Source organism: Capra hircus, chromosome 11 (assembly GCF_001704415.2).
Source record: "Capra hircus breed San Clemente chromosome 11, ASM170441v1, whole genome shotgun sequence".
Classification (NCBI taxonomy): domain Eukaryota; kingdom Metazoa; phylum Chordata; class Mammalia; order Artiodactyla; family Bovidae; genus Capra; species Capra hircus.
The window spans coordinates 9,820,576-9,848,044 of record NC_030818.1 but is presented as its reverse complement, the minus strand read 5'-3'; the positions used below and the strand labels follow the sequence as shown (position 1 = coordinate 9,848,044).

The 27,469-nt window shown below is 46.1% G+C and overlaps 1 protein-coding gene across 3 annotated transcripts; it reads left to right on the top strand.

Moving 5' to 3' along the window:
* SEMA4F (ssemaphorin 4F) lies at positions 980–26,082 on the top strand. 3 transcript variants are annotated; one of them, XM_005686311.3, is made up of 14 exons: positions 980–1,262; positions 4,091–4,242; positions 4,872–4,931; positions 5,117–5,215; positions 10,255–10,348; positions 20,145–20,264; positions 20,359–20,510; positions 21,067–21,245; positions 21,477–21,624; positions 21,736–21,958; positions 22,098–22,207; positions 22,322–22,482; positions 23,458–23,516; positions 23,743–26,082. In XM_005686311.3, exons 1-14 carry the CDS (start codon positions 1,115–1,117, stop codon positions 24,351–24,353), a joined length of 2,316 nt encoding a protein of 771 aa, XP_005686368.1. In that variant the 5' UTR covers positions 980–1,114; the 3' UTR covers positions 24,354–26,082. The 3 variants fall into 3 exon arrangements, with proteins under 3 accessions (XP_005686368.1, XP_005686369.1, XP_017910466.1); XM_005686312.3 differs by lacking the exon at positions 5,117–5,215; XM_018054977.1 differs by lacking the exons at positions 4,091–4,242; positions 4,872–4,931; positions 5,117–5,215; positions 10,255–10,348.

Genomic DNA, 27,469 nt, shown 5'->3' with positions numbered 1-27,469 from the left:
GCAATTGATTTCTGTATATTAATTTTGTACCCTGAAACTTTCCTGACACATAAAAGTGGGCTTATCACATATGGCCTTTATTATGTTGAGATTTGTTCCCTCTATATTCATTTTGATGAGTTTTAAAAAATAATTTATTTTTTGTTTTTATTTTATTTATTAAGTTATTATTTTTGATGAGTTTTTATCACAAATAGATGTTTACTTTCGTTAAAACTTCTTCTGCATGAGATGATCATATGAGTTTTTTTCTTCAATTTGTGAATTTGGTGTATTGCATTGATTAAGTTGTGAGAATTGAATCCCATTTGATCATGGCGTATGAGCCTTTTAATGTATTACTGAATTTAGTTTGCTATTATTTTACTGAGGATTTTTGCATCTATGTTCATCAGTAATATTGGCCTATAATTTTCTCATTTTTTTGTGATATCTTTGTCTGGTTTCGGTATCAGGGTGATGCCTGCTTTGTAGAATGAGTTTGAAAGCGTTTCTCCCTCTGAAATTTTTTTGAACTAGTTTGAAAAGCATAGGTGTTAACTCTTCTCTAAATGTTTGGTAGACTCTCCTGTGAAGCTATCTGGTCCTAGACTTCTGTTAACGCTTCTCTAAATGTTTGGTAGAAGGAATCCATTTGGTCCTAGACTTTTGTTTTGTAGGAGTTGTTTTATCACTGATTCAGTTTCATTACATAATTGATCTGTTCATGTTTTCTATTTCTTCCTGTTTACTCTTAGAAGATTGTACATTTCTAGGAATTTGTCTATTTCTTCTAGGTTGCAGAGCCTTTGCAATCTGTCACTGGGGGTCCTGGAATGACAAGTCCAGCCCAATTCGGATGTAGACCTCCCACCTAACCCTGGGTGTAGCTCTCCCTCTGTCTGGGTTGGATTTTTTCTTAGTCCAGCCTCTTTCACGCAACCCCTTTGGGGGAGGAGAAAATTAGCCCAATCATTGGTCTCTTCTTGAAGGGGTGGAGCCAGGTTGCTTTGTGACCGGCAGCCGCAGGCCCAACCGAACCAAGGGGAACTGAGTGGGCCCAGGCTGGTGGCTATTCAGCTGCTGAGCGAGGCTGCGGGGCGCGCCACACCCCGGTGGCCAGGAGGTGGCAAAAATGCCGGGCTCTGTCGCGCGGCTCCTCCCGCGCCTGCGGCCCTCCCGGACCTCGCCCTTATTTCTGCTGTTGCTGCTGGCGTTGCTGAGAGGCCCGGTGTGTGGCCGCGTCCCACATTCGGTCCCCAGGATCTCGCTTCCTATCTCCGGTAAGGCGCGGGCGCCCTCGCCCTTAGCCCTTGGCTCCCGGCCCAGATCCCGCCTGCAGGTACCCAAACCCACTTGCCAGTCTCACCCGGGCAGCACCCCGCGCCCCCACAGCTCGGTCCACGGCTTCCTTCGCTGCCCGTGCCTCGCCCGAATGCTGGCGGGACCCCCACGTGGTGCCGCTCCACCCGACCCGGCGGCTGGGCTCCTACGACACGCCCAGGCGGCTCCCGCTCTCCCTTATTTATGCAGCCTCCTCTCACAGTGTAGACGCAGACACCGAGGCCCGGGGAGGGGAATGGGGGTTGCCGGAGACTGTCCATTTCCAAGTTTCCTCTCTTATTCCCTTCTTCCTCACATGCACTTGTTTCCATCATGCTAGCCTGACGACCATCCTGCTATCAAACCCATCGATCTTTCACACTACTCCAAACACCCATCCTTCTGATTGCCAGCTAAGCATTTACATCTGCCCGCTTCTCAAGTTCATTCCCTTATCCTCAGTTCTAACCTCCTCCGAGCCTTTTGTCCGACTCGTGGCCTTAATATCCCTAACCCACTTGCAGCCCTTTCATCTCTGACACCAACTCCTGGTCTCCCATTATCTGATCCAACATAACCCTCCTAACTTCCTCAGTGTTCCTCTATCCATGCCCTACATTGAGTGCTGGGAAACAATTCAATGAATTGATTTAAAATTCTGTTTAAATGGTTTTTAAAATCCTCAGAAGGGAAAAAAGGAGGAGGGAGATGTCCTTTCAAAAGATGTGAAAGTAGCCAAGGGATGCCATGAGGTTAAAAGTGGCCGCTGGAGTGATTTAAAGACATTAAAGCCTCTTTGCCGAGTTGGGCGTGAGTGTAGCCATTAACCTAGTGTTTTTCGCAGTGGGCCCTGAGCGTTAGCACCTTGTACAGACAGAACCAGTGAAACCAAGAGTACAACCTGTTGGGAAAAACTCACAACCGGGTAATAGGGTTTTCTAAATTACTGTGTCATTTCAGACCAGTAACATATAGGGATGCTATGAATCCAGAAGACAAAGTTGTGATCAGAGCCTGGGTTTCAGTTTCTGTTGGAGCAATAGCCACAGCATGGCATTGAGGTTGCCAGGTTGGGTTCATATCCAGGAATCCATATGACAAGCTGAGGCAGAGTTGGGGATCTGAGGGTGGTTGGGTGATCTGGGGCTAATAGTAAGCATGGGAGAGTAGGCAGGATACAGCACAGACATGAGTATGGGTATGGGAGGATGGGGTGGGTGGGGCTCCAATCAGCACATATAAGCCTGCATGGCCATTCTACCAGTCTTGAAGATAGCTGAGCAGATGAAGCAGGTAGGGCAGAGCTGTATTAATTCAGGGCCCCAGAGCCAGGGATTGAGCGAAGAAGGTAAAGTCATCTTATTTGTTATAATCTTTAAATAGATCAGGGTTTTATAATTAATTAATTATCTACTTTATGTTTTGATTGCACTGGGTCTTTGTCACTGTGTGTGGGCTTTCGCTAGTTGCAGCGAGTAAGGGTTACTCTTTGTTGAGGCGCATGGTCTTCTCGTGGTGGCTTCTCTTGTTGTGGTGCACAGACTCTAGGGCCTGTGGGCTTCAGGAGTTGTGCATGGGGCTTAATTGCTCCATGGCACGTGGAATCTTTCTGGACCAGGGATCAAACCTGGGTCCCCTGCATTGGTAGGTGGATTCTTATCCACTGGACCACCAGGGAAGTCCTAGATCAGAGTTTTGAATGCTGATACGTGTTTAGATTTGGCCCAAACAGAACACATGCTTAAGGGTGGAAGGAAGGAACAATTTGTGAAATACGTAGTGTGTGTCAGATGCTTCCACATAGGTTATCTCGTTTGATTCCCAACAACGCTGGATGGTGGTGTTTACAGATGAGCAAAGTGATGCTCAGAGCGGGCAGGTAACATACTCAAGATCAGACACCTGGTAAGCGAAAGAGCCACGTTTAAGCTTGGGCTGAAACTGTGGGTAGAATCTGTTTCCGAAGCACATTCTCTTCTTGTCCATGCTACTGTCTACTTCTTTGGGTAGAATCAGGTTGGGATCAAGGGTGGTGGGAGAGAGAGGAAATAGTCTACTAATGTGTTGGTAAGAAGAGTGAGACATTTCCCTTCTAAGTAAAAAGAAGTTACTGTTAAGTAACAATAGTTTGCACCTGACTCATTGGAAAAGACTGATGGTAAGAAAGACTGAAGGCAAGAGAAGAAGGAGGAGGAGGAGGAGAGGGCGGCAGAGGATGAGATCGTTGGAGAGCATCACTGATTCAGTGGACAGGAACTTAGGTGCGTTCTGGGAGACGGTGAGGGACGGAGAGGCCTGGAGTGCTGCAGTCCATACAGTGGCAGAGTCGACTGAACGACAATTAAGTAATTATTTTTTTAAAAAAGGAGATTTAGAGAGGAAAGTACTCATACCTTCTAAGGGTATTTTCAATTATGTATCATGTTGCTATGAATGGAAATAAATATTGGGTTGGCCAAAAAATTATTTTGGGTTTTTCATAACCAGCTTATGGGAACCCGAATGAACTTTTTGGCCAAACCAATATTAACTAGACAATATTTTATGCTGTTTTAATAAACTGTTTTATAGAAAAAGCATACTTTATTGTGTGCCTCATCAGTTATCTGTCCCTGAGGAAATTAGATGGTTGGCCTGTCAAGGCTTTGTTTTAGTCCTTAAGGCTGCTAAATAAATGGTTCTTGGAAGAAAGCAAAAAATTGGCCCCTTTGGCTTTGCTCTTGTGGACCTAACTGTTACGAAATGACGGCTGATATCGCATTTCACTCTCATTCTCTGTTCCTGCTAGAGGCTGACTCCTATCTCACCCGGTTCACTGTCCCTCAGACATACAATTACTCAGTTCTCCTTGTGGATCCTGCTTCTCACATGCTCTATGTCGGCGCCCGGGACACGATCTTCGCTGTATCCCTGCCCTTTTCAGGGGAGAGACCTCGAAGGGTGAGAGATGAGAGTGGGGAGGACCTCAGATTCCAGAGCATGTGATTGGGTCCTTGGTTTTATGGCATATGAGGGAGGGTATTGTGGTAGGAGGGGGAATGCTGGGTGAAAAAGAATAAGGGTAGATAATCAACTTCATTGTTTCAGCTGAGGGTAATTGAGGGGGTCATGGTGACTGCAGAGGCTAGGACGGAGGTTCATGATGATGTGGAGGAGACCACAGTGACCAGGGTTCAGGTGGCAGTGGGCAGCGGAATCATTAACATCACATTGCTCTAGAGCAATAGCTTTCAGACTTTTTTGATCATCCCTTAGTAAGAAATATCTGGTACATTTTGACCCAGTGCACAAAGTATGTACTGAAAGAAAACTTTTGAAACAATATTTACTCTCCTACATGTGGTACATTCTGATGTATTCTATTTCATTAAAAATAATGTTGGTTGAGATCTCACTGCTCATTGATGGGTGGAGACCTCCAGTGTGAAAAGCAGTGCTCTGTGGTTGGGAGAGGGGGTTCTGTCTCTGAAGTTCCCAAGTTGATGGAGGTTGTGGAATTGTGTCACCTACCCTGATTTGGGAGGGATTTGGGTGAGAATGTGGGGGAAATGGTCACTCTTCCTTTCTAGATTGACTGGCTGGTGCCTGAGGCCCACAGACAGAACTGTAGGAAGAAAGGCAAGAAGGAGGTAGGTATAAATCCAGGCCCTGTCCTGGGTATCAGCTGAGGCCTTGGTCCAGCCCTCCATAATGCTCCCATCCCAATGGACCCAGGCAAGGACTCTAACACCGTACCCAGAGCTGCATATAACTGTCCTAACCCTCCCTTTCCTTGTACCTGCTGCTTCTGATTCTAACCATCTCTGACCCCTAGGACGAATGTCACAATTTTGTCCAGATTCTCGCCATTGCCAATGCCTCTCACCTCCTCACTTGTGGCACCTTCGCTTTTGATCCGAAGTGCGGGGTTATTGTGAGTGACAGGGGTGGGCGGATGGGAGGGGTCTTCTGTGATCCACTGTGGCAGGGGTCATGGTTCAGGCAGCCCTTGTGCATGATAAACCTTGTCGATGAAGGATGCCCTCATAGGGTAGAGCCTTTGTCCACCAAAGGAGGGTTTGGAAGGGAGGGGGAGGGAGGTTGTCTGTAGAAGGTGAGGAATACGAAGCACAAGGAGGGACGTAGTGGGATGGTGAAGGAAGTGAGGATGCTAGCTGGGCTGAGGGGAGGAACTTCAGAGGCCAGTAATTCACGGTTTCCTTGCCCTGTGCCTGCTTTGTCCAGGTAACCTGGGTCCGTTTCTCAAACACCACTGTCTGTACCCGTGTCTTCCTCCCATGGCATGTAATTGACTTTCATCATTTTCTCCCACCTCCACTGTCAACCTTTCTCCGTGCGGGCTGTGACTCTTTGCTCTCACGGCTTCTGAGGTCACTGCCCACTAATGTAGTACATGTTGGCCTCATACTCTGGATCTTGCCTTCAAGGTGGGCACTCTGTCAACGATGTTTTCTTCTTAATCCTCTTCATTGCTGCTAAAGGCCTGGGCATCTCCAACCGCAAACCCAGGCAGGCTTGGGACATGGATACCCCTAATAACATGTAGATTGGCCATGGCCTCAAAAGCCCCTGGGGTTGGTGACATCTTAGGAAGGGTTTTAATGTTTTTGACCCTTCACCTTTTCCCATCAGTTACCTGGTAGTCAAGTACTGTTATTCTGGCAGCACACATTTGTGATCAGTCCCTGGAATGCGTCAAAAGCCTCAAATATCCTTCATATTACTGGACACTTTTTATCCCTTTCTGCTAGGGATAGGAGGGAGTGCAACAGTTCCCTTTCCTGACCACGGTCATTAATAGTAGATCTTGACTTGATCCTCTTGCAGTAGTCTTTGCCACATGGGTCTACTCAGCATATACCTTGAACCTCTTTGTTAAACGTCATCCTTGTATTTTTGACTTAAGAATGTTCTAACTGTATATATTTGATGCCTTAGTCAGTCCCTCTGAGCTCTCCCTAGAGGGAGTTGGGCTTATGTTGAGCTATTTTCATCATGATGGTGATAAGTTCCCTGTTGAGGTATGGCTAGTTCCCTCATCCTGGGAAGGTTTCCCAGTTCAGAATGGTGTTGACAGTCTCTGTATCCCTTCAGGTAACATTGAGAGTCTAGTTTCCCTGCGGTTCTCATGAAGCTCCCCAAAGTAGCAGTGGCGCAGCCATTGCCATATTTGTCCTTTCCCAGTATATATAGGATCAGGGAGCCCACGGATGTGAATACCAGAGCCACGGTTTACAGATGGTGCCGTCGCTCCAAGCTGGTTGCACAGGGCCTTCTGTTCTTCTTTGGCTTTAATGGTTATTACATAAGTATCTAGACAGAAAATGTTCTGGACACACCTGTCAGGATTGGTGTGACTTGGACCCTTATCCTTTTTTTTTTTTTTTTTTTGAGGAATATCAGCAACCAAGAGTGAAGCTAGGGGCCTGTGGTCTGGACTCCTATGACTTTCAGCTCTTTTTCTGAACCCTCCTATCCAGCAAGCTCATGAAATGAAGGATCATCCTTTAATCAAGAGTTGTTTATAGGAAAATATAAGTCCCAACTAGCAACTGTGCTAACTCTTCAAGCATCCCAAGACTGCTCTCCAGACCCCTTGAATGCTCTCTTCTGCTTTTACCTGTCTTATCCTGCTACCTGGCAGTCCCCATCTGCGTGAGCAATTTCTTGCCTTGTCCTTAGTGCTGAACTTCTCATGTCCCAGATGGATGACTTGGAGACTGTGTATAACTATTATGTGAGAGCTTTGACTAGCTGATCCAGCCATAACAACTTGCTCAGAGTTGATTGCTCAGAATAATGAAGGTTATTACAAAAGGAAGCATAGGACCTGCCAGCTCTAAAAATGCGGAGTGCTGCCCTTCAGCGACAGCTCATTAGACATGGAGGAAAATATTTTAATTTGTTTTGTTGAGAGAGCTCCAGCGATTAACAGAGATAAATTTTAGACTTAAAAAAGCAGCACCAACAACAGTGAGAAGAATTGCAATTTAACTGAGTGTCTATTCTGTTCAGGCTTGGTGCTAGATACTTACATTCACAGATGAGGTTAATTCTTATCACCATATCATGATATTTATTTATTATGATAGTGATAGCACATCATGATAGTATTTATTTCCAGTTTACATGAATGAAACAGAAGTTCCCAAAAGTTAGGTAAAAGTCAGAGATAATGCTGGCCAAGGCACAGCCAAAATTCAAACCCAGGGTTTGTCTGGCTCAGCTCCACTACCCTGTCCTTCTAATCCAGCCTGCACCCTAAGAGGAGACGTTAGGTGGCTTCAGTCTTATGTGACATTTGATTTGTTTCAGGTAACAGGGACCACCTCCCCTCTATCCCTCACCCCTAATCTTTTAGGAAAGGTCCTTTATATGCCTTGCATTCTTGTTGGCCAAAGTCAAAGGATGGGTTCCAGCCCCACAGATTAATGAAAGCCTGCCTATGTAGCTCTGGCTTTCAACTTGAGAGACTTGCCTTCATCCCAGCTGATGCTGATAAGACTGCCAACTGACACATGATGACGTAATGAAGAATCTCAGCATTCAGATAATGTGGTAGAGTGGCCTTATCCTTTTAGACCCTAATGAAATGTCACTTTGAACATACAGTAATCATAACCGATGTAGTTAATAGGCTCAGTTACTCAAAGGCTATAAACCTACATACTATAATGATGCCATTTGGGAAAACTGGAAGAAGATGAGTTTTTGACATGTTGAGTTCTAATAGATCATCTTTGTAAGTCCAGCAGTCAAGTGCAAATATGGACTAGAGTTTGGAAGACATCAGGCTTTAGAGAGGGGAATGATTCGCACAGAAAGTCTGGGCAGAAATGTGAAAAATTAATGAGATCTTGAAGGAAATATGTGAAAATGACTAAGGATACATGATTAGAGGCTTGGAAAGTAGAGAACCAACCAAAGGAGACAGACAACCGATAGGAGGAGGGGCTCCAGGAGGCAGAATTTCAAGGGAGTCAAGAAGTAGAATATTTCAAGAAAGGGAGTGAATCGGAAGTATTCAGTAGTGCAAAAAGATCAAAGAGAATGAGAACTGAGAAAAGGCTGATCCTTTTAAAGTCCTTGGTGAAATGTGAGGGTGTAGTTTCAGAAACTGTTTTCTAGGAATAACAGGTGATCCAGGTTTGATTAGAAGTAGTAGTTTGGGATCGGAGAAGGCAATGGCAGCCCACTCCAATACTCTTCCCTAGAAAATCCCATGGACAGAGGAGCCTGGTAGGCTGCAGTCCATGGCGTCGCTAGGAGTCAGACACGACTGAGCGACTTAACTTTCACTTTTCACTTTCATGCATTGGAGAAGGAAATGGCAACCCACTCCAGTGTTCTTGCCTGGAGAACCCCAGGGACGGGGGAGCCTGGTGGGCTGCCGTGTATGGGGTCACACAGAGTCGGACACGACTGAAGTGACTTAGCAGTCGCAGCAGCAGTAGTTTGGGATAAAGAGGCGATGGTGAGCCATTTTTTTTTTGTCTTTCTCTGACTCAAGCATTTATCAAGTCAGTGACTAATAGCCTTGGAATATTAATCTGGGGTGGATATGGAGAGTAAATTAGGGGCAAGGCTAGGCAGTATGGAGAAAAGGAGGCAATAAGACAGGCCAGAGCAGCACGTAATAACCCCATGTTCAGAGAGCCTAAACATCTTGGTAATCTCTCATTGAACTGTCATCTTTCTCCTCAAGCTGCGATGTGCCCAGTGCCACACAGGGTAGGTGGTTGTGCTTCTGTGGGGTCCTCTGTTCCAGAAGATTCTCGACCCAGTATTCCCATGGACACAAGAGTCTGGCAGATTACAGTCTGTAGGGTTGCAAGAGTCAGACATGAGCTAGTGACTAAACAAAGCAGCAGCAGTCCCCTTTGAGGGAACATCAGATAACACCTGATTTTAACAGACCTTCTTCAAGCCTCTCTCAATAAAATAAAACCCTGTTTACCAACCGCAGCAAATAAGTGAGTAGTCAGAACGGGCCGGTGGTACGCGTATGCTCAGGGGACGTAGATCTGAGTTGCTACTCCCACTACCGTCACAGCAATTAGGCTCCAGCAGCATCATAAGTCCATCCTGGTTTGTGAACTTGATATATCGTGCTGGCACTTCATGTCATAACTGATTCCTAACTGGCCACATTTAACTTCCCTGCCAGTCCAGGTTGAAATCACCCCTGATTTTCATTTTTAGATGTTATCTTGAAGCCTCTCTTAGTGCTGGATGCTCAGCTAAGGGACTGTCTGACTGACTCTGTGCAACGCTTAGACCTCTTGCCCTCGCCTGAAACCCCCCAACCCAGGTCAGTCTCTGGAATCCCTGGATGAGGAAGAAACTTCCTCACCAAATCTTCAGGTTCTGACCTGAGCTTCAGGTCTTCACTGATTTTGCAGATTCCCTTCCCTCCTGTCTATCCTTGATTCTGGTTCTGTTATTTGTTGGGTGGGATCAGGGGAAGGATGGCCCTTCTCTCTAGACCCCTGGGCTTCAGATGGTCCTATATCAACCTGTACTTTCCTTTATCCTTCTTAAGGGCTCCCGCCCTTGGGAGGCCTGCTTTCTTCCCTGGTTCTCCTTCTCCTATAGCACGTCCTCCAGCCAGTTGTCAAGCTGGCAGTTCAGCAGCATTTCAGAGCGATCTACCTTTCAGTCCCTCATTTTCTTCTAGTGCCATCCTAGGTGTTCCTTCATTAGAGCATGTGGGTGTCAGGTACTATGGGAACTGCGGGAAGAGGAATAAACTGATGAAAAGAGGGACGGCAGCGATAGGGAATACAGGAATGGGCGGTGGAACCAGGAAAAGCAGACCGGGGGCACAGGGATCGTAGTGGGGGAATGAGAGATGAATGGGAACTGGGTGTTTTCTTCATCTGACCGTCTTTGTAATTCTCACTGCGAACTTCCCCATGACCTCTAAACCAATTGCCCCCTTCTGGTCTGTAGGATGTGTCCAGTTTCCAGCAGGTTGAAAGAATTGAGAGTGGCCGGGGGAAATGTCCTTTTGAGCCAGCTCAGCGGTCAGCAGCTGTGATGGCTGGTGAGTGGGGAGAGACCAGCACCTGTGACTTCTTGCTATAATCACCTCCTTCCCCACCCTGCTGTTTGAATTTCTGTGTCCTTTCTTTTCTTTCCTTGGAATGTCTATTATCCCCACATCTCTTTCTAGCTTTTCCTGTTCTTCCCAGAGTGCTTGTGTCCTGCTTTTCCCCACAGACTGCCATTTCCCTTGCTTTTCTCTAGAGAATGTGTCTGCTCTTCACAGTAGACTGTGAACGTTTCCTTTGTTGCCCTTATTTCTTGTAGTCATTTTTTCCTCAGTAGAAGAGGAATCTACTACAATGCATATTATAATGAGTTTGCAAAAAAGTATAAAGAACATAAGAAATCTTTTAGAACAGCACAGTTCAAAAGAACTTTGTGTGATGATGGAATTGTTCTGTATCTTCGCTGTCTAATATGGTAGCCACCGGCTACATGGGCTGTTGAGCCCTTGAAATGTGACTAGTGCAACTGAAGGGAAGAATATTAAATTCTATGTAATTGTGATTTAAATGTAAATAGCCATTCATACCTAGTGAGTACCATATTAACAGAGTTCTAGAGTATTTCTACTCTGAAAACCACGCTAGTATTTTAGGATATTTCCTTTTAGCCTTTTTATGTCCACACACATATATACTTATGCATGTATATTTTGCTGGCCAGTGCTTTGTTGCTCAGAAGAATCAGTACTAGTACTACTACTACTACTACTAAGTCGCTTCAGTTGTGTCCGACTCTGTGCGACCCCATAGATGGCAGCCCGCCAGGCTCCTCCGTCCCTGGGATTCTCCAGGCAAGAACACTGGAGTGGGTTGCCATTTCCTTCTCCAATGCATGAAAGTGAAAAGTGAAAGTAAAGTCGCTCAATCGTGTCCGACTTGTAGCGACCCCATGGACTGCAGCCTACCAGGCTCCTCTGCGCATGGGGTTTTCCAGGCCAGAGTACTGGAGTGGGTTGCCATTGCCTTCTCCGAGAAGAATCAGTAATGACTATTAAATAAATTTCTTCTGTTACTTCCTTTGAACAAGTTATATGTATACAGTTGCTCAAGTGTTGAGTGGTTCTATCACAGATTATACCTAAGCTTTTCTGGAGAATGACTAATTGTTTGGTAGCCACAAAGTAAACAGTTTGTATGCCACATAGCCTGTATATTAGGTTAGACCACTCCACATACACTCTGCAAATTCAGTGAAAACACAACCATTTTTCTCATGATAGTTTAAGATAAGCAGGTTAATAGAAATTTTATTAGTGTGTGTATTATGAAACTTTAAAATGTCATGCTGCATGGACATAAATTTGAATATTGTCACATGACTTTATAGCATAGGCATTTCTATATAATTTAAAAATTCTTTGTGAAGAAAAATTTTAATGATATTATTTTACTCAACCTGTGAGCATATGCCGGGTTAACAATTCCAAATCATTTATGTGAACTTATTCTCAAATTGATTTAGTTCAGTTCAGTTTTTACTATTGTCCATAACACCAAGGGCTTCCCTAGTGGATAAGTTGGTAAAGAATCTGCCTGCAATGTGGGAGACCTGCGTTTGATCCCTGGGTTGGGACGATCCCCTGGCGAAGGAAGTGGTAACCCACTCTGGGATTCTTGCCTGGAAAATCCCATGGACGGAAGAGCCTGGTGGGCTACAGTCCATGGGGTCACAAAGAGTTGGACAAGACTGAGCAACTAAACCATCACCACTATAACACTGTAGTGAACCTTTTTGTACATAAATTTTTGTCCTTATTTTATATTGTCTCTTTAAGACTCCTGTAAATGGATTGCTGTATTAAAGGGTGTGAGTATTTTACAGCTCATTATCTGTTGCTAATTGAGTTTTTAGAAAGGGTATACCAGTTTACGCCCTAAATCAGCGGTAAATGAGTTTTTTTCTCACATAAATTTCACTGTACTGTTTTGTTGTTATTAAACGTCTTCTTTTTTGCTGATTTGAGGCTAAAAATGGCACCTTGCTTTGATTTGTATTTCTTTGAATGTTAGTGAAGGTAAACATTTTTCATGTTTTAGTGCTTACTTTTATTTCTTCTTTGGCCAATCCTCTGCTCATGTTCTTGGGCCAATTTTCAGGTAAGGTATTAGTATTCCAATCTATATCTTTTCTTTTGTGATCATATATTTTAAGCTAAACACTTCTTCAGTCAGAGAGCAGGTAAAATTTTCTTCTCAAAATTTTTCCCAAACATTTTAACTCTAATCTATTTGAAGTTTATTTTTCAAATAGCATGAGAATGGAGTCAAAATTGATTTTCCCCAACTAGCTAATCAGTTGACTTTTAGCATCATTCATCATACTGTTTTTTCTTTCTTCACTAGGGTTGCTGCAAACTTTATTATAAAATATCAGACAATTAAAATTTTTAACTATGAAAACTACTTGTTCAAAATAAACAAGCACATTTGCTTGGAGTGTCTGTGTTGAGGTGGCAATATAACCTTCAAAACTCCGCTGGGTCCCTGGCCTGATGGCTAGTGTGTGGTACAGAGCAGGAAGGAGTTGTATTACTTGTTTTTTTGTTTAAATTAATTTTTATTGAAGTATAGGTGACTTACAGTGTTGTGCTAGTTTCTACTGTACAGTGAAATGAGTCAGCCATAGACATGCATCTGCTCCCTTCTGGACTCGCTCTCCCATTCAGGTCACCACAGTGCAGTAAGTCGAGTTCCCTCTGCTGTATAGCATGTTCTCATTAGTTATTGATTTTATACATATTGTCAATAGTGTGGACAATTTGCATTTTAATTTAAATATTGCACAGTATTTTATGAATAGCAAAAATTGGGTGTAAGATCTAGCATTAAGCTTTTTTCTTATGCATGACTTTATAAGAAAAGTCTTAAAAGCTATATACAAATTAAGTATTTCCCTCTGAAGTGCTGTATAGGGCTATGATGCAATTTTCTCTTGGTCTGACATATGCCGATACTTAGCTGGGGCTTTTAATGCTGATCGATTGTGCCCTACTGTCTCTCTGCTTTGAAAATATTAAATCGCAGATAGAAGACAACAGCAACATTATTTAAGAATTAGAACCCAAATTCCCAGTTAGGAGTCATACAAATGTCTTTTTAAGGATAATAGAGGTATTTTGAAAGAAAAGTAAAAGCTCTTAGTAATGAAAATATTAGACTATGATGGCAGGAGTGTTTCTTATTTTAAATTATAAAAATTGCAACATGCATTGTGGGAAACTGGGAGAATACAGAAATGTATAAAGAAGAAAGTAAACAGCTGATTGTAATTCAGTCATCACCAGGGAACCACTATTATTATTTTGAGGTATCTTCTTTTATTCTGTGTGTGTACATGTATTATAAATATTATATGTGTACATTTATAATAAATTGGAATTATGTACATTTCACTTAGTATTGTATTCTGAGCATTTTATCATCATAGAATTTAATTATTCAAAATTAGATTTTAGTAATTGCATACTTTTTCATCCTATGAATATAGTACAATTATTTATTTCCATATAATTATACATTCAGATTTTAAAATATTGCTTTTATAAATAATGCTGCATAAGGAATCCTTTTATATAAATTTTTATGTGAATCTTTTACATGAATCTAGTTACATGGCTTCCCAGGTGGCTCAGTGGTAAAGAACCCACCTGTTAATGCAGGAGACACGAATTCGATCCCTAATCAGGAAGATCTCCTGGAGAAGAAAATGGCAACCCACTCCAGTATACTTGCCTGGGAAATCCCATGGACAGAGGAGCTAGGTGGATACAATCTATGGGGTCACAAAAGAGTCGGGCATGACTTGGCAACTAAACAACAGCAATTAATTGCATCAGTCAATCCAAAAAGTAGGATAGCTGGGCCAAAGGATATAAAAAATTTTTATAGTACTTGATGGATTTGGCCACATTTGCTCTTCAGTTAGTCCTACCAGCACTGATGAGAGGGTCTGTTTCATTATACCCTGTTAGCTATAACCAAAAATAGTTAATAAACATAAAACAGTGACTTTCTCCAGAGTCCAATTTGATGTTTTTGATTAGCATTTCTATTAGATCACAAGAGCTTTTCATGTGTTTACTGGTACTTGTATTTCTTTAGGAAAAAGTCTCAGAAATCTTATCTTCAAATTTGACATTTATCTGCACTGCACTGAGATAAAATTAAAAAAAAAAATGATCTCAATGTCTCTATTTGCACTATTCCTGTTTGGAAAAATGCAAATATTTTGACAGTAACATTTGCATTAGCCTAAGGTCATCAGCAATTCCTTCTAGTCTTCTTTGCAGGGTCTGTCTTCTGTTCATCCTTTAAATGCTGGGGTTCCAAAGATCCTCTTCTCTTGTATTCTTTGTGACTGTGATCTCAGCCAGCCTTATGGATTCTGTTTCCACCAAATTCTGATGCCTCCCATATCCTCTCTGGAGCTACAGACCACACATCCAGCTACCTTCCAGACAGCTCCACTTAGATGTCCCACAGGAATCTCGGAATCAGCATGTCCCAAACCGAGCTCATCGTCTTCACTCACCTCCCCCAAACCTTCTCCGCCAGTGTCCCCTTCCGTGAGTGCATTTGTGCCATCACACACCAAGGTACCTAAGCTGGAGAAGGTGATTTGTCATCTTCGGCCCTCCCGGTCACATCTGGTAATAAACAGGGCTCTTACGAAGAAGAGCAGAAGGGAGTTTTGTTTTCTCTTGGGAATCCATCTCCTGTTTTTCTTCTCTCCTTTTGGTCTCATTGCATCTTTTGATTACTGCATCAGTCAAGGAGCCCTGTACGTGTTCCAGATGTACTGGGCGCTGCCTACATTTTGGGGTCAAGCTTATCTCTTAAATCCATGAGTGTGTGTACCCTGAGACTAGCATTCACACACCAAAATGAGATAGTTAGAGAAATCCTATATGGCCAGGAGAGGAAAAGGTAGGGTAAAAACCTCATCTCCAGTGAACTATAATTATGTCCTGATAATAGACTTGAAAAAAAAAGTATCCAGCTAGTATAATCCTTAGATAAGGAAATATAGAATATTAGGTCAATAGCAGTCTATCCTGGGCTTCCCAGGTGGTGCTAGTGGTAAAGAACTCACCTGCCAATGCAGGATACGCAAGGGATGCCAGTTCAGTCCCTGGGTTGGGAAGATCCCCTGGATGAGGGCATGGCAACCCGCTCCAGTATTCTTGCCTGGAGAATCCCATGGACAGAGGAACTTGTCAGGCTACAGTCCATAGGGTTGCACAGAGTTGGACATGACTGAAGCCACTAAGTGCACACGTGCGTGCGTGCACACACACACACACACACACCAGCTGTCTACCCGCAAAGCTCTGGCCATGAGAAGAAAAGAGAGAGGAAGAAGGCAGGACAGGATATGTTTAAAGCCCTCTTTTTAAAGCCAATGAGTGATAATTCTTATTATAAACCTTCTTTAAAAGTGGGCATTTTGATACCAGAGTTAAAATTTGAATGCCTCGAGGGTATAGTGAAATATTCACTGCCATGGCTTGTATCCTAGTCTGTCGGTGTTGAGTTATTAACATATCTGGGAGGTCTGTGTTCACAGATTTTACCTCTGAGCAAGTAGAGACCTATTTCTGCACATAGTTGTCACCTTTCTTTGGCTGTGATTCTTCATCTTTGTGGTTTTCAGTCTTGTTTTACTCATATTTCCAAAATGACAGTATCTTAATTTGGGGGGAGATTTATAAAAATAAAAGATGCTAACTACAAAAAGCATTCAGTGAATACAAAACAATAGAGAGGAGAAAATAAAAATTATTTGTTATTTCATTAGTCAGAAACAAGCCTCACTAACACTGTACAGTTGTGACTCCTTCAATCTTTCCTGCAACTAAAGATATATATATATATATATAATTTTTTAAAAATAGGGTTGAATTACACCTGGTGTTTTTTTCTGACTACCTTATTCACTGAATTCAGCACTTTGGGCATCACTCTCTGTGACGTATCATCTTTTGCCAGTATTGTAGATGTATATTTTCGTGTTTACTAGCTTGATCTGGTCAGCAATAGTTTCCCAAACAATTTCTCAGGGATATTTTATTGTATGGACAGTACAATAGAATATTTGAAACGGACTGTTCCGGGAAATTCAGGGCATGGGATCCTGTGTACTCCTGTGGACTCCTGCCCCTGTGACTGCGAAGGCTACTCTTCCTTTTCCTCTGTGTGTGTGTGACATTTGTGTTGTAAAACCCTCGGTATTCTTAGAGCACCTGAAGCCCTGCTGTGCCCTCCCAAAGCACCCGATCCCTCCTGCGGTCTCTCTGTGGCCCTCCGCTCTTCCACCCTGAGTGAATGTGCTCTTCCGCAGTTCTAGGCTCTAGAGTTGCTGACTGCCCCACTGATCCCTTAGAAAGTCTTGGGACTTCACCTCTGGCCACTGCATGGCTGTCTGTGGTCCTTTAATGATTCCACAATATTTTCGACTGTTCTCCCTCAAACACATCAAGTTATGCTTCCAAAATATTTATAACTCTCTCTTTCACCACATCTCCCCCATTCTCAGGGTATCCATGACACAGCTTCTGTCAGAATTTTGGTTTTAAAGTGTTTCGTATATAATGCTTTTAGAAAAATTTTCAGTCCAATTCTGGCTTCTGTATCAACTTCTCCCCCACCCCTACCTGCCCCGTCCCCCCAACCCCAGAACTACTGAAGACTGTTTTATTTGCTGCTCCTTAGCTGCTAGAAGCTATGGCCCAAATCTTATTTTCTCCCTTCTGAAACACTCTGGAAGGAAACGGGATGCCATTTTATAGTTGTGGCTTCCTGCCTTGGGGCAATAAAGCAAGCGTATGGCCCTCCAAGGTTCGCAAGCTGCCGCAGCCGACGCATCGTGAGTGCCAGCTGTGCGCCAGGCCCCGCCTGGGTTTCTCTGTTTATCTCATTTAACCTTTAGCACTGCTCTGAGTAGGACTTCCCTGGTGGCTCAGATGGTAAAGAATCAGCCTGCAGTGCAGGAGACCTGGGTTCTAACCCTGGGTCAGGAAGATCCCCTGGAGAAGGGCATGGAAACACACTCCAGTATTCTTGCCTGAAGAATTCCATGGACAGAGGAGCCTGGTGAGCTACAGTCTATGGGATCGCAAAGAATTAGACATGACTGAGCGACTAACATTTTATTTTTACTTTATCTTACTGCTCTGTGTGGAAGGCGGTATTATCCATATTCTAATTTGAGGAACCTGAGGCTTAGGAAGGGTAATTTGCCCAAGTTCATACTACTCATAAGTATTCAGAGTTCAAACCCAACCCTTCCTGACTCTAAAATGCTTGGATTCCTTTCACAAGCTTGAGTGATAGTGTAGTCTCCCGTCCCACCTCCTGACCTCCCACCTTTTTTTTTTTTTCTTGCCCTGCATCAAGTGTTTTTAAGTTTAGCGGTTATCATTTCAGTGCCTGAGACATGCAGCTTCACAGGAGCATCTGTGAACCCGGGTTGCAGGGCTTCCCTCAAGGTGGCCCTGCCCGCTGCTGCCTCCCTCAGCGTGCAGGACCCCGCGGCTCTTGCTGGGGTTTCTGGACACCAGCCTCCAGCACTCCAGCCTTGCTTGCTTCTCTAGCCTCCTTGACATGATTTTCTCAATTGCTTTCAAGTTGCAGTGCCCCAGGGTTTTCGTCTCCCTTTTTCCCTGGCTTTTAGGTTCACATAGTGACCTAAACATGACTCCCAGGTTGCCTGACTCTGGCCCTGTTGCCCACACCCTTCTGTTCGATTGCCTTCCAGTGGCTCCAACCAGATGTCCCGAAGGCATTTCAACCTTAGCGCATCCAAAAACTGAAATCGCCTCCTCTCAGGCCACCTCCTTTATGAGCCTTCCGTCATATCTTCACTTGGTTCATAATATCGCCATCTTCTATTGTCCATCTTATAGGTGGAAACCTTAGAGACATTGTCTCAGTACATTCTTTCATATCTCATACTCGATTTGCAAATTTTGTTAATGTGTGTAACCTCAGAAATATCTCCCAAATCCAACCTCTTTCTTTCCTCTGCTGTGCCTTAGTCCTCCTTCATTCTTGCCAGGACTGTATGAAGGTCCTTTTTAAAAACAAATTAATTGTTTAATGGCTGCTCTGGGTTTTCCTTGCTGTGTGCAGACATGAGTTGTGGTGACTTTGCTGGCAGCAAGTGGCGGTATGCGGAATCTTTCCGGACCAGGGGTAGCACTCGCGTCCCCTGCATTGGCAGGCAGATTCTTAACCACTGGACCACCAGGGAAGTCCTCAATTAATTTTTATTGGCGTGTAGTCGCTTTACAATTTTGTATTAGTTTCTACTGTGAGAAGGCCCTTTTAATTAGCATTGTCTTCCTAAAAAACAAAACTATGTCACTCCTCCTCAAGAAAATCTCTGAGGTTTTGTCTTCACCTTTAGGATAAAGTCCACATTTTCCTGGTGATACAGAGAAGATTCATCACAACTGAGTGCCTATCACTGTACCTCTAGCAATCTCTGCTTACTTGCCCTGCACCCTGTGGGAGCTTCAGCCACAGGGAGTGCCCCACATCCCCAAACATGGCTCCCCCCTTCCCCACTTGCCTGTCTTTTCCCTGAAGTCCTTCTGCCTGGCAAATTGCTCATTCTTCAGAGCCAGCTCAGACATGACCTCTGAGATGCTGTTCTCCTATTTAGATGTGGCTGGGTCCTCCTCTGTGCTCCCCAACACATCTAGGAGTCCACGCCTGCTGGTATCTGGTTACATTTGTCTTCTAGACTCAACTGGGAATTCTTGGGGGAGCAGTGATGTTCTAAGCACCCAGCGCAGTGCCTCTCATGTAGTAGGTGGTGAAGGAATGCTTCTCTGTTCTCTGCAGAGTCCCTGCAATCCTCAAAACTCCAGTAGGGGGTTTGTGACCTTCTTTCATCCCCTAAGTCATTTTCTCCACTCTTGTCCGAGCCTTTGGCGGTGTTGCTCAGAGTGGCTATAGTTCTTATATTCAGCCCACAGAGCTGCACCTTCCATTTCTTCCCAGAATGCCTGTGATATCTCACTTCTCCAATCCCCACCATCGCTAGAGCACCTCTGCTCTGCCACTGAACCAGGAGGAAGGATCTGATTCCTCGTCGCTTCCTGTGGCTGGCTGTGAAACATCCAGAAACCCCTTGGGTTGGTGTTTTTCAAAGTGAGGTCTTGAGTCGCCCACACCATAGTAACTCGGCTTGTTTGAAACGTAGTCCTTGGGCTAACCCCCGACTTTACTGAGTGAGAATGGTGGGCCCCAGGTTTAGGAACCTGCATTTTGATCAGCTCCCTAAATGATGCTAGTGTACCCTAAAGCTGTGATTTGTTCCAGGGCAGCGTACGCCACTAATGCTCAGAAAGAACACTAATTCCTTTAGACACTCGCCATAGTGGGAGAGCTCAGCAAGACGGGAACACGCTGCAGGGCAGACCTCTTCCTGGAAAGTTATCATGTAATTAGCATATTGCAGAACAGAAAAGTCATCAAAAATGACAACAGCAAGAAACAGACCAACAAAAAATCTTGATTTCCACAGGGATAGCTTTTATTTTTCTTTCTTATACATGAACATTCCAGCATTTTCCCCTTAACCCTGGTTCCTGTTACTACCCTGGAACACTGTTTCTGTTTAAGTGAGATAATGCCCCCTGTGCTTAGCAGTGCCTGGCAGGCACATGGGTGCTCAGCCCCTGAGGGTTCTTGCCCCTGCTTTTACTCCCTCCTCTGCCCCTGTGACCCTTTCTGCAGGCTCCCTCGAGTCTGACGGCCCGTCTTCTCGCTGTCACCCTGCAGGGGGCGCCCTCTACGCTGCCACTGTGAAGAACTACCTGGGGACGGAGCCGATCATCTCTCGGGCCGTGGGTCGCGCTGAGGACTGGGTCCGGACAGAGACCTTGCCATCCTGGCTTAACGGTGGGCAAAGGGACGCTGCTCCGGGGACAGAGTGGGGGGAGGCTGGGCGGCCCCAGGCTATGAACGTGGGATCTGAAGCCGCCGGTCTCCCCAGCCCCAGCCTTTGTTGCAGCCATGGCCTTGAGCCCAGCCGAGTGGGGGGATGAAGACGGAGACGATGAGATCTACTTCTTCTTTACGGAGATTTCCCGAGCGTTTGATTCCTACGAACGCGTTAAAGTCCCGAGGGTGGCTCGCGTGTGTGCGGTGAGCCCCTGGTCCCAGCTGTCTGCCTTGTTCTCTGCTCTGCTTGGCCTCCCGTCTTTTCCTCCGGCCTCTGTCTTTGTGTCTCTCTTCCATCTCCTTTTCTGCTGGGCCTTTACTACTTTTCTGGCAGCGTGAGGAATGTGGGAGAAAGGGCTCTGGCCTCTTTTACCCCATTGTTACCCCGTGTGACACTGCAGTGTGGAGGTTAAAGGTGGGAACTGTTGACAAACAGACCTGGGTTCCAGTCCTTGCTGCACCGCTTACTGCCTGTGTGACTCTGGGCGGGAACAGGTACTGTTCTGAGCACTAAAGGAAGCACCTTATGTGAAGCAGGTAGTGCAGCACTTTACACGCGTGCAATAAACGTGGTCACGCTCATTACCGTGACCCTGCCCTCCCCGTGTCACACTGTCCTCCTCAGTTACTCTCTCTCTGTCCTGGCATTTCTATGCATCTGTCTCCTTGACTGTGTCTGGGGGGAGTGTGTATCGGCCTCCACGGTCCTTCCCTAACGTTGGTCTTCTAAAGAGAACTTCCTATGTGCTTGTCATCCCAGGGTGATCTCGGGGGCCGGAAGACCCTCCAGCAGAGATGGACGACCTTTCTAAAGGCTGACCTGCTGTGTCCAGGGCCTGAGCATGGCCGGGCCTCGAGTGTCCTGCAGGACGTGGCCATTCTTCGACCTGACAGTGGAGCAGGGACCCCTGTCTTTTACGGCATCTTTTCCTCCCAGTGGTGAGGGGCTCCTGATATGGAGAGTGACAGGGTGGAAGATACCTGGGATTGGTTCAGTGTCAGTGTGGTCTCCTCCAGAGTGGGGTGGATTCTCCCTAGAACCCTGCTCCCTCTGCCCTGGGACAGGCTACACAGCTCCCTGTGTGTTTCTCTTGGGTCATCTCATTCGACGGGGGCTGAGTTGCCTCCCTCGAGTTCCAAATATCTGGCTCCAATCTGTGACTCTTCCAGGGAAGGGGCTGCCATCTCTGCTGTCTGTTCCTTCCGACCCCAAGATATTCGGGCTGTGCTGAATGGTCCCTTCAGAGAGCTGAAACATGACTGCAACAGGGGACTGCCTGTCATGGACAATGACGTACCCCAGCCCAGGCCTGGAGAGGTGAGGGGGCTGAAGAACTGAATTGCCCCACTAGGACAAGAGTCCAGCTAAGCATCACGGACACTTCCTGGCCCCTGCGAAGCTTCGTCATGCATTCTGTGTTCCCTCTAGTGCATCACCAACAACATGAAGCTCCAGCAGTTTGGCTCATCACTCTTCCTGCCTGACCGTGTGCTCACCTTCATCCGGGACCACCCACTCATGGACAGGCCAGTGTTTCCAGCTGATGGCCGCCCCCTCCTGGTCACGACCGATACAGCCTATCTCAGAGTTGTGGCCCACAGGGTGCCCAGCCTCTCTGGGAAAGAGTATGATGTGCTCTATCTGGGGACAGGTATGTTTAATAGCCAAGCAAGTTGCCCATCCAGTGCACACAGGCTGTGGCCAGAGAGGGTCCCCTGCATACAGGTAATCAGGGTCCCAGGCACAGGTACAGTTCTGTTATGATGTCTCGCCCCTTGCCTGCTTCCTAGAGGATGGACACCTCCACCGAGCAGTGCAGATTGGAGCCCAGCTCAGTGTCCTTGAGGATCTGGCCTTATTCCCAGAGCCTCAGCCAGTTGAGAGTATGAAGTTATATCAAGTGAGTTGTAGATTTTGGCAAGTCTGGTGGGAAGACGTCTGAATGCAGAGACAGTTGGTGACCCTGAGGTCTGGGAGAGCTAGCACCTTCCTCTTGCTCACCCCCTTTCTGTAGAACTGGCTCCTGGTTGGCTCCCGCACTGAGGTGACGCAAGTGAATACAGCCAACTGCGGCCGTCTGCAGAGCTGCTCAGAGTGCATTTTGGCCCGAGACCCTGCCTGTGCCTGGAGCGTTCGGCTAGCTGCGTGTGTGGCCCACCCTGGGGAGCATGGAGGGTGAGTGTGGCTGTTACATTGCCTGGTGTCGCAGCTCTGGCCCAGCCATCCGTCTGAGTCTATTTCTCATGGGTTAATGTTGCCCTCTGTGTGTGTGTGTGTGTGTGTGTGTGTGTGTGTGGTTTGTGTGCTCGTATCACTTGTGTGTCCATCTGTCAGCCCACACTAACTCATCCGTCTGTCCTCATCCCTGCTGGATCTGCCCTGCCTGTGGTTGACTTGCATGTTGCCATTTGCTTTTCAGTTTTCGTTTTACAAGTGCTCTTAGAAGTGGTTTCACTTTCCCTCTTTCCTTCCTTGAAAAACGTTATCTTGTTGCCTTCTATGATTCTGCATTCTCCTGGTTTTCCTTCCTACCTCTCTCAGCTATCTAGATGTCTGTCTTACTGGTTCTTTTTCCAGCTTGTTTCTGAACGCTAATACTCCCCTGGGTTTAATCCTTCTCTTTACACTTTTATGCACTTACAAGGTGATTTATTCCCATTGTATTCAGTACTGAGCGCTGGTGACAACCACAGAGGTGTCTTTAGCTGAGCTGTTTTATGAAATAGACAGTCATCTCACTGATCCTAACAGGATTTTCATTAACTGTGATAGAAAAGAAGCTTTTCTTTTAACAGAAAAATCTTTTACCAGAGATTTCCAGAGAAATCTTGGGGTTGTGGACAACCAGCTGTACTTCTTGGAAGGCTCCTGTGTTTCTTTTAAAGTACCCCACCAAATGTCTTTCTGGCAGACCTCGTGCAGAGTTAATTCTCTGTTGACTACTAGAAATATTTGTAGAATTTGTAGAAAATGTCATGCGTCTAAAAGGTATTGAGAAAAAGTTTAGGGATGAAGAGAATGTTGACTGATAATTCTAGAAGTGATTTTTGAGATGACAGGAGGTGCAGTTGGCAAGTGAACGTTCAGTGGTACCGAGGAGAGTAGAGGGGATGTTGATGCTGGATTTATCAAGTGTTTTCTTCCTTATAGGCTGGTTCAAGACATAGAGTCAGCGGATGTCTCTTCTTTGTGTCCTGAAGAGCCTGGAGGTCTGTATGGTTTAGGGAAATACGGGTGGAGTGGCTGGAAGGGCCTAGAAAGTAGCCCTTTTGGACCTACTTTAAAACTTGTTTCCCGGAAGATATGGCAGCCTTCCTGTCTTTGGGAATCCACTTTTTGGCTTTGTCCCCCAAGGCCCCTTCTCATATCACCCCACATTTCTGTCACCCCAAACCTATATCTTCACCATTGTTTGTGCCTTTGCTTTCTCTCCAGAACACCCAGTGGTGTTTGAAGTTCCAGTGGCTGCAGCTGCACATGTGGTCTTGCCGTGTTCCCCGAGCTCAGCCTGGGCATCCTGTGTGTGGCGCCAGCCCAGCGGCGTGACTGCACTCCCCCGCCGGCAGGAGGGGCTAGAAGTGGTGATATCCCCAGGGGCCATGGGTGCTTATGCCTGTGAGTGTCGGGAGGGTGGGGCAGCCCGCGTGGTGGCTGCTTACAGCTTGGTGTGGGGCACCCCGCGGGGCCCCTTGAGCCAGGCTCACACAGTAGGGGCTGGGCTAGCAGGCTTCTTCCTGGGAGTTCTTGCAGCATCCCTGACTCTCCTCCTGATTGGTCGGCACCAGCAGCGGCAGCGACAAAGGGAACTTCTGGCTAGAGACAAGGTGGGCTTGGACCTGGGGGTCCCTCCATCTGGTACCACAAGCTACAGCCAGGATCCTCCCTCTCCCTCTCCCGAAGATGAGCGGCTGCCCCTGGCCCTGGCCAAGAGGGGCAGTGGCTTTGGTGGCTTCCCTCCACCCTTTCTACTTGATCCTTGCCCAAGCCCAGCCCACATTCGGCTAACTGGGGCTCCTCTAGCCACCTGTGATGAGACATCCATCTAGGGCCGGGCAAATAACCACCAGCACAGAGACATCCATCTAGGGCCGGGCAAATAAGCACCAGTGCATGAGTGACCCCTGGATGGAATGACCACTGGGATGCTGGGGGGTCAGTGGGCCTGGAATGTCACCATGGCCTCTGAGTTTTCTTTGTCCTTTGAATGGTCACTTCGACTTCCCTGTCTGCTCTCTCTGGGCCTGGACGGGTTCAGGGCCAGGCCTTTGCCTGATGCCCCTGAGAGATCAGAAATGCTGTTGCGGTGAATCAGGACTTTTCCTGCACTTGCCTGCTCAACCCTTGTGACCCCTTCAGCCCACTCTCTTGGGCTTGTTAGTTTGGCGCTTTGGCCCAGGACATCGCTGTTGCTTTCGGGTTGGGCCCTGGCCAGAAGGAGGAACCGTGGAAGTGTTTGGGGGCTCATGTGACTGACTCCTTTTGCTGATTCTTGAAATTTATGTGATTCTCTGTGGGGAATGCATGCTCCCCAAACTGCAACACGCAATCTCTGTCCTGAGATCTACCCCATCCCAGTTTTCCTTCTTCCATGAAAGAGCATGTGTAAATACATGGGTGTTCATAGATTACCTGGCCACACGTGCATGGATGACTGGCCCGATGCTCAGGTGTATTCATGGGATGTTGAGAGGGTCAGGTTGGAGTAAGGGCAATGCCTACAGGATTTTAGACCCTATAGCCAGTGAGGGAATGGCTCTCCTTTCTGAAAGGAGAAAACCGCTGCCCTGTCTCCATCACCTCTCACAGCCCTTCTGTTGAGTAGACGAAAACCCCGGAAGTGATCTTCTGGGTGGAATAGTGCATATGACCCTCTCTCTCTCTTTGTTTTTGCCTCCTGGCTGCCACCACTGCCATGCACAGCTACTCTTTCTCTGACTAGAACCCTCTCCTTGACTTCTGTTAAAACTTCACAACATTCTAAATATCAGGGGATAGCAAAATGGGAACAGTCATGGTAAATACAAGCTTCACAAAGATAGGTTTGTTTCGGTGACTTTGCTCATGACATCCTTGCTGTAAAGCAGGATTTCACCTGAGATTCACGGCCTCCCTAAAACCATATGCAAGATGCTGTCTGTACACATGTGTCTGTATTTTTCTCGGGGGGCAGGGGTTATGACTCTCATCAGATTCTCAAGCCTTAACAAAAGTAAAGGACCACTACCTGAAAGTCAACCCGTGTTGGCCAAGCTGAAGTAGTGCCAAGCAAGGGCAACTCTTCTGCCCTGCCACACTTGCCCTGTGGCTAGCCTCTGACTGGCAGCTGCTGGATACCTTCTTGCTGCTCCATTCCATGGAAGGTAGGCCCTGTGCCTATTTGAAGACACGTCAACTCTCACCAAATATAAAGACCTCCTCTTGCTTCACAACTCCCAGGAGCTCTAAGCTTCTCCTGCTCAGTTCCAGTCTTGGCCTGTGAATGTGCCTCATTCATCCCTGGTGAGGGACCCCCCTGAACTCTCAGAAATGGTCCAGCCTTTCCCAGTTGAGGTTTTCAGCTCTACTTTCCTTGACAACAGCCCGTGAACTACTCAAGAGTCCCCTTGGGTTGTGACTTTTGGTGGCTTTGTCGTAAATAAGTGTGTGATCTTCAGCAAGTGATCTAACCTTGGAACAATGGCTTACTCATCTGTAAAGTGGGGATAATAATACCTACCTCAGGGCTGCTGCAAGGATTAAATGAGGGAACATGTAAACAATAAAGCACTATCTATACCAGTAGTGGTGGTTTCTGTAACAGTTGGCTTATTGTGCCATAATCACACAGTTTATCCATCTGATAACCATGGCACATGCCGTCACTTGAAGCCTCATTTGGTTGGAAAAGAGTCGTTGCCACACATAAGCATCCTGTCCTGGGTAATCTCTGGTCAGATCTTAGCTGCCAGTGTCTAGGTTTTGGGAGCAGGGCCTGTCATTTTTATACTCTTCAGATGCATCTGACCTTGGTGACCTTATTAATCTTAGTGGGAATGGAGGAGGGCTCTATATCTGGTTTATCCTCACTCACTGTACTCTCTTGAGGTTATGGGTTAGTTTTATTTTGAGGAAGGAAGGGAATGGGAGATTTCCGAGGGACCTGGAGTCTCTGGGAAAAGGGGAGAACAGTTTCACAAGGAGGGAGGGCCAGATCACAGTGGATTTGGGGCATTTGGTCCTTGGATAGTTAGAGGAAAATGAGAAGTAAAATGTAGGAAAACTGAGGAAAGTTAGAAATAGGCATGAATGGAGGGGAGCCACATCTTCAGCTGTGGAAGGTTCAAGCCCCAAGAGTGAGTGATAGGATAGAAATGTGAAACCTGTTCCCAAAGAAATTGTGTGAATAACTGTTGCATTATCTTTAGACTGTGGGGTTGTGGGGTTGGAAAGAATCCAGTGATAAGGGAGGTGAAGAAGTGTGCAGGGTTTCTGCAGGTAGGACTGTGAGGATTCTGGCTACCAGAGACCTGACTGGCTTTTGCACATAAAAGCAGCCAGGGAGAGGGTTGGGGATGGGGTTTGTATTTGTGTTTACCTCCAGATTCTAAAGATCATCCACTTTCTGGCCCTCACTCTTAAATTCCCCTCTGTTTTTGGTCCACACGTTGTGACTCTTAGCTTGTCAACCCTAACCAGTGGTCTGCTACTATCCACGTGACCTTACCGAAAGTAGAGCCAGAAAGAGACTCTCACTATTGACTGTCACAAGCCAAGTGAATTCCAGCATACTTGTCATGAGCGAAGTGAATTCCAGAATGTTGGCCCTAACCCAACAGGAGGCAGACTCACATCTTTTCCTGGGAGTCTCCTGACGCCCTGCCTTTCCCCAGTAGGCCCACAAGTGATGGGAGGAGAGGCTTCCTTTAGGTATCTGCTGGACCTTGTCCCTCCTGGCTACTGTGCCCGTGTCAGAGGGGGCAGTCATGGCTACAACAGACTGTTCTGGTTAACGGCACAGAGCTCCTATCTCAAGGGTGTGGGGACTGGACTTGCCTTTTTTGTTTGTAGAAGAGCCAGGATTGGAATTTTTAAAGATCAGTTTTCACCAAATGGAGGAAAAACTAGCAATAAAAGCAGTAAGAATTGTTTATGCAGTTTAAAATTCTCGCTAGTAGAGTCCAGG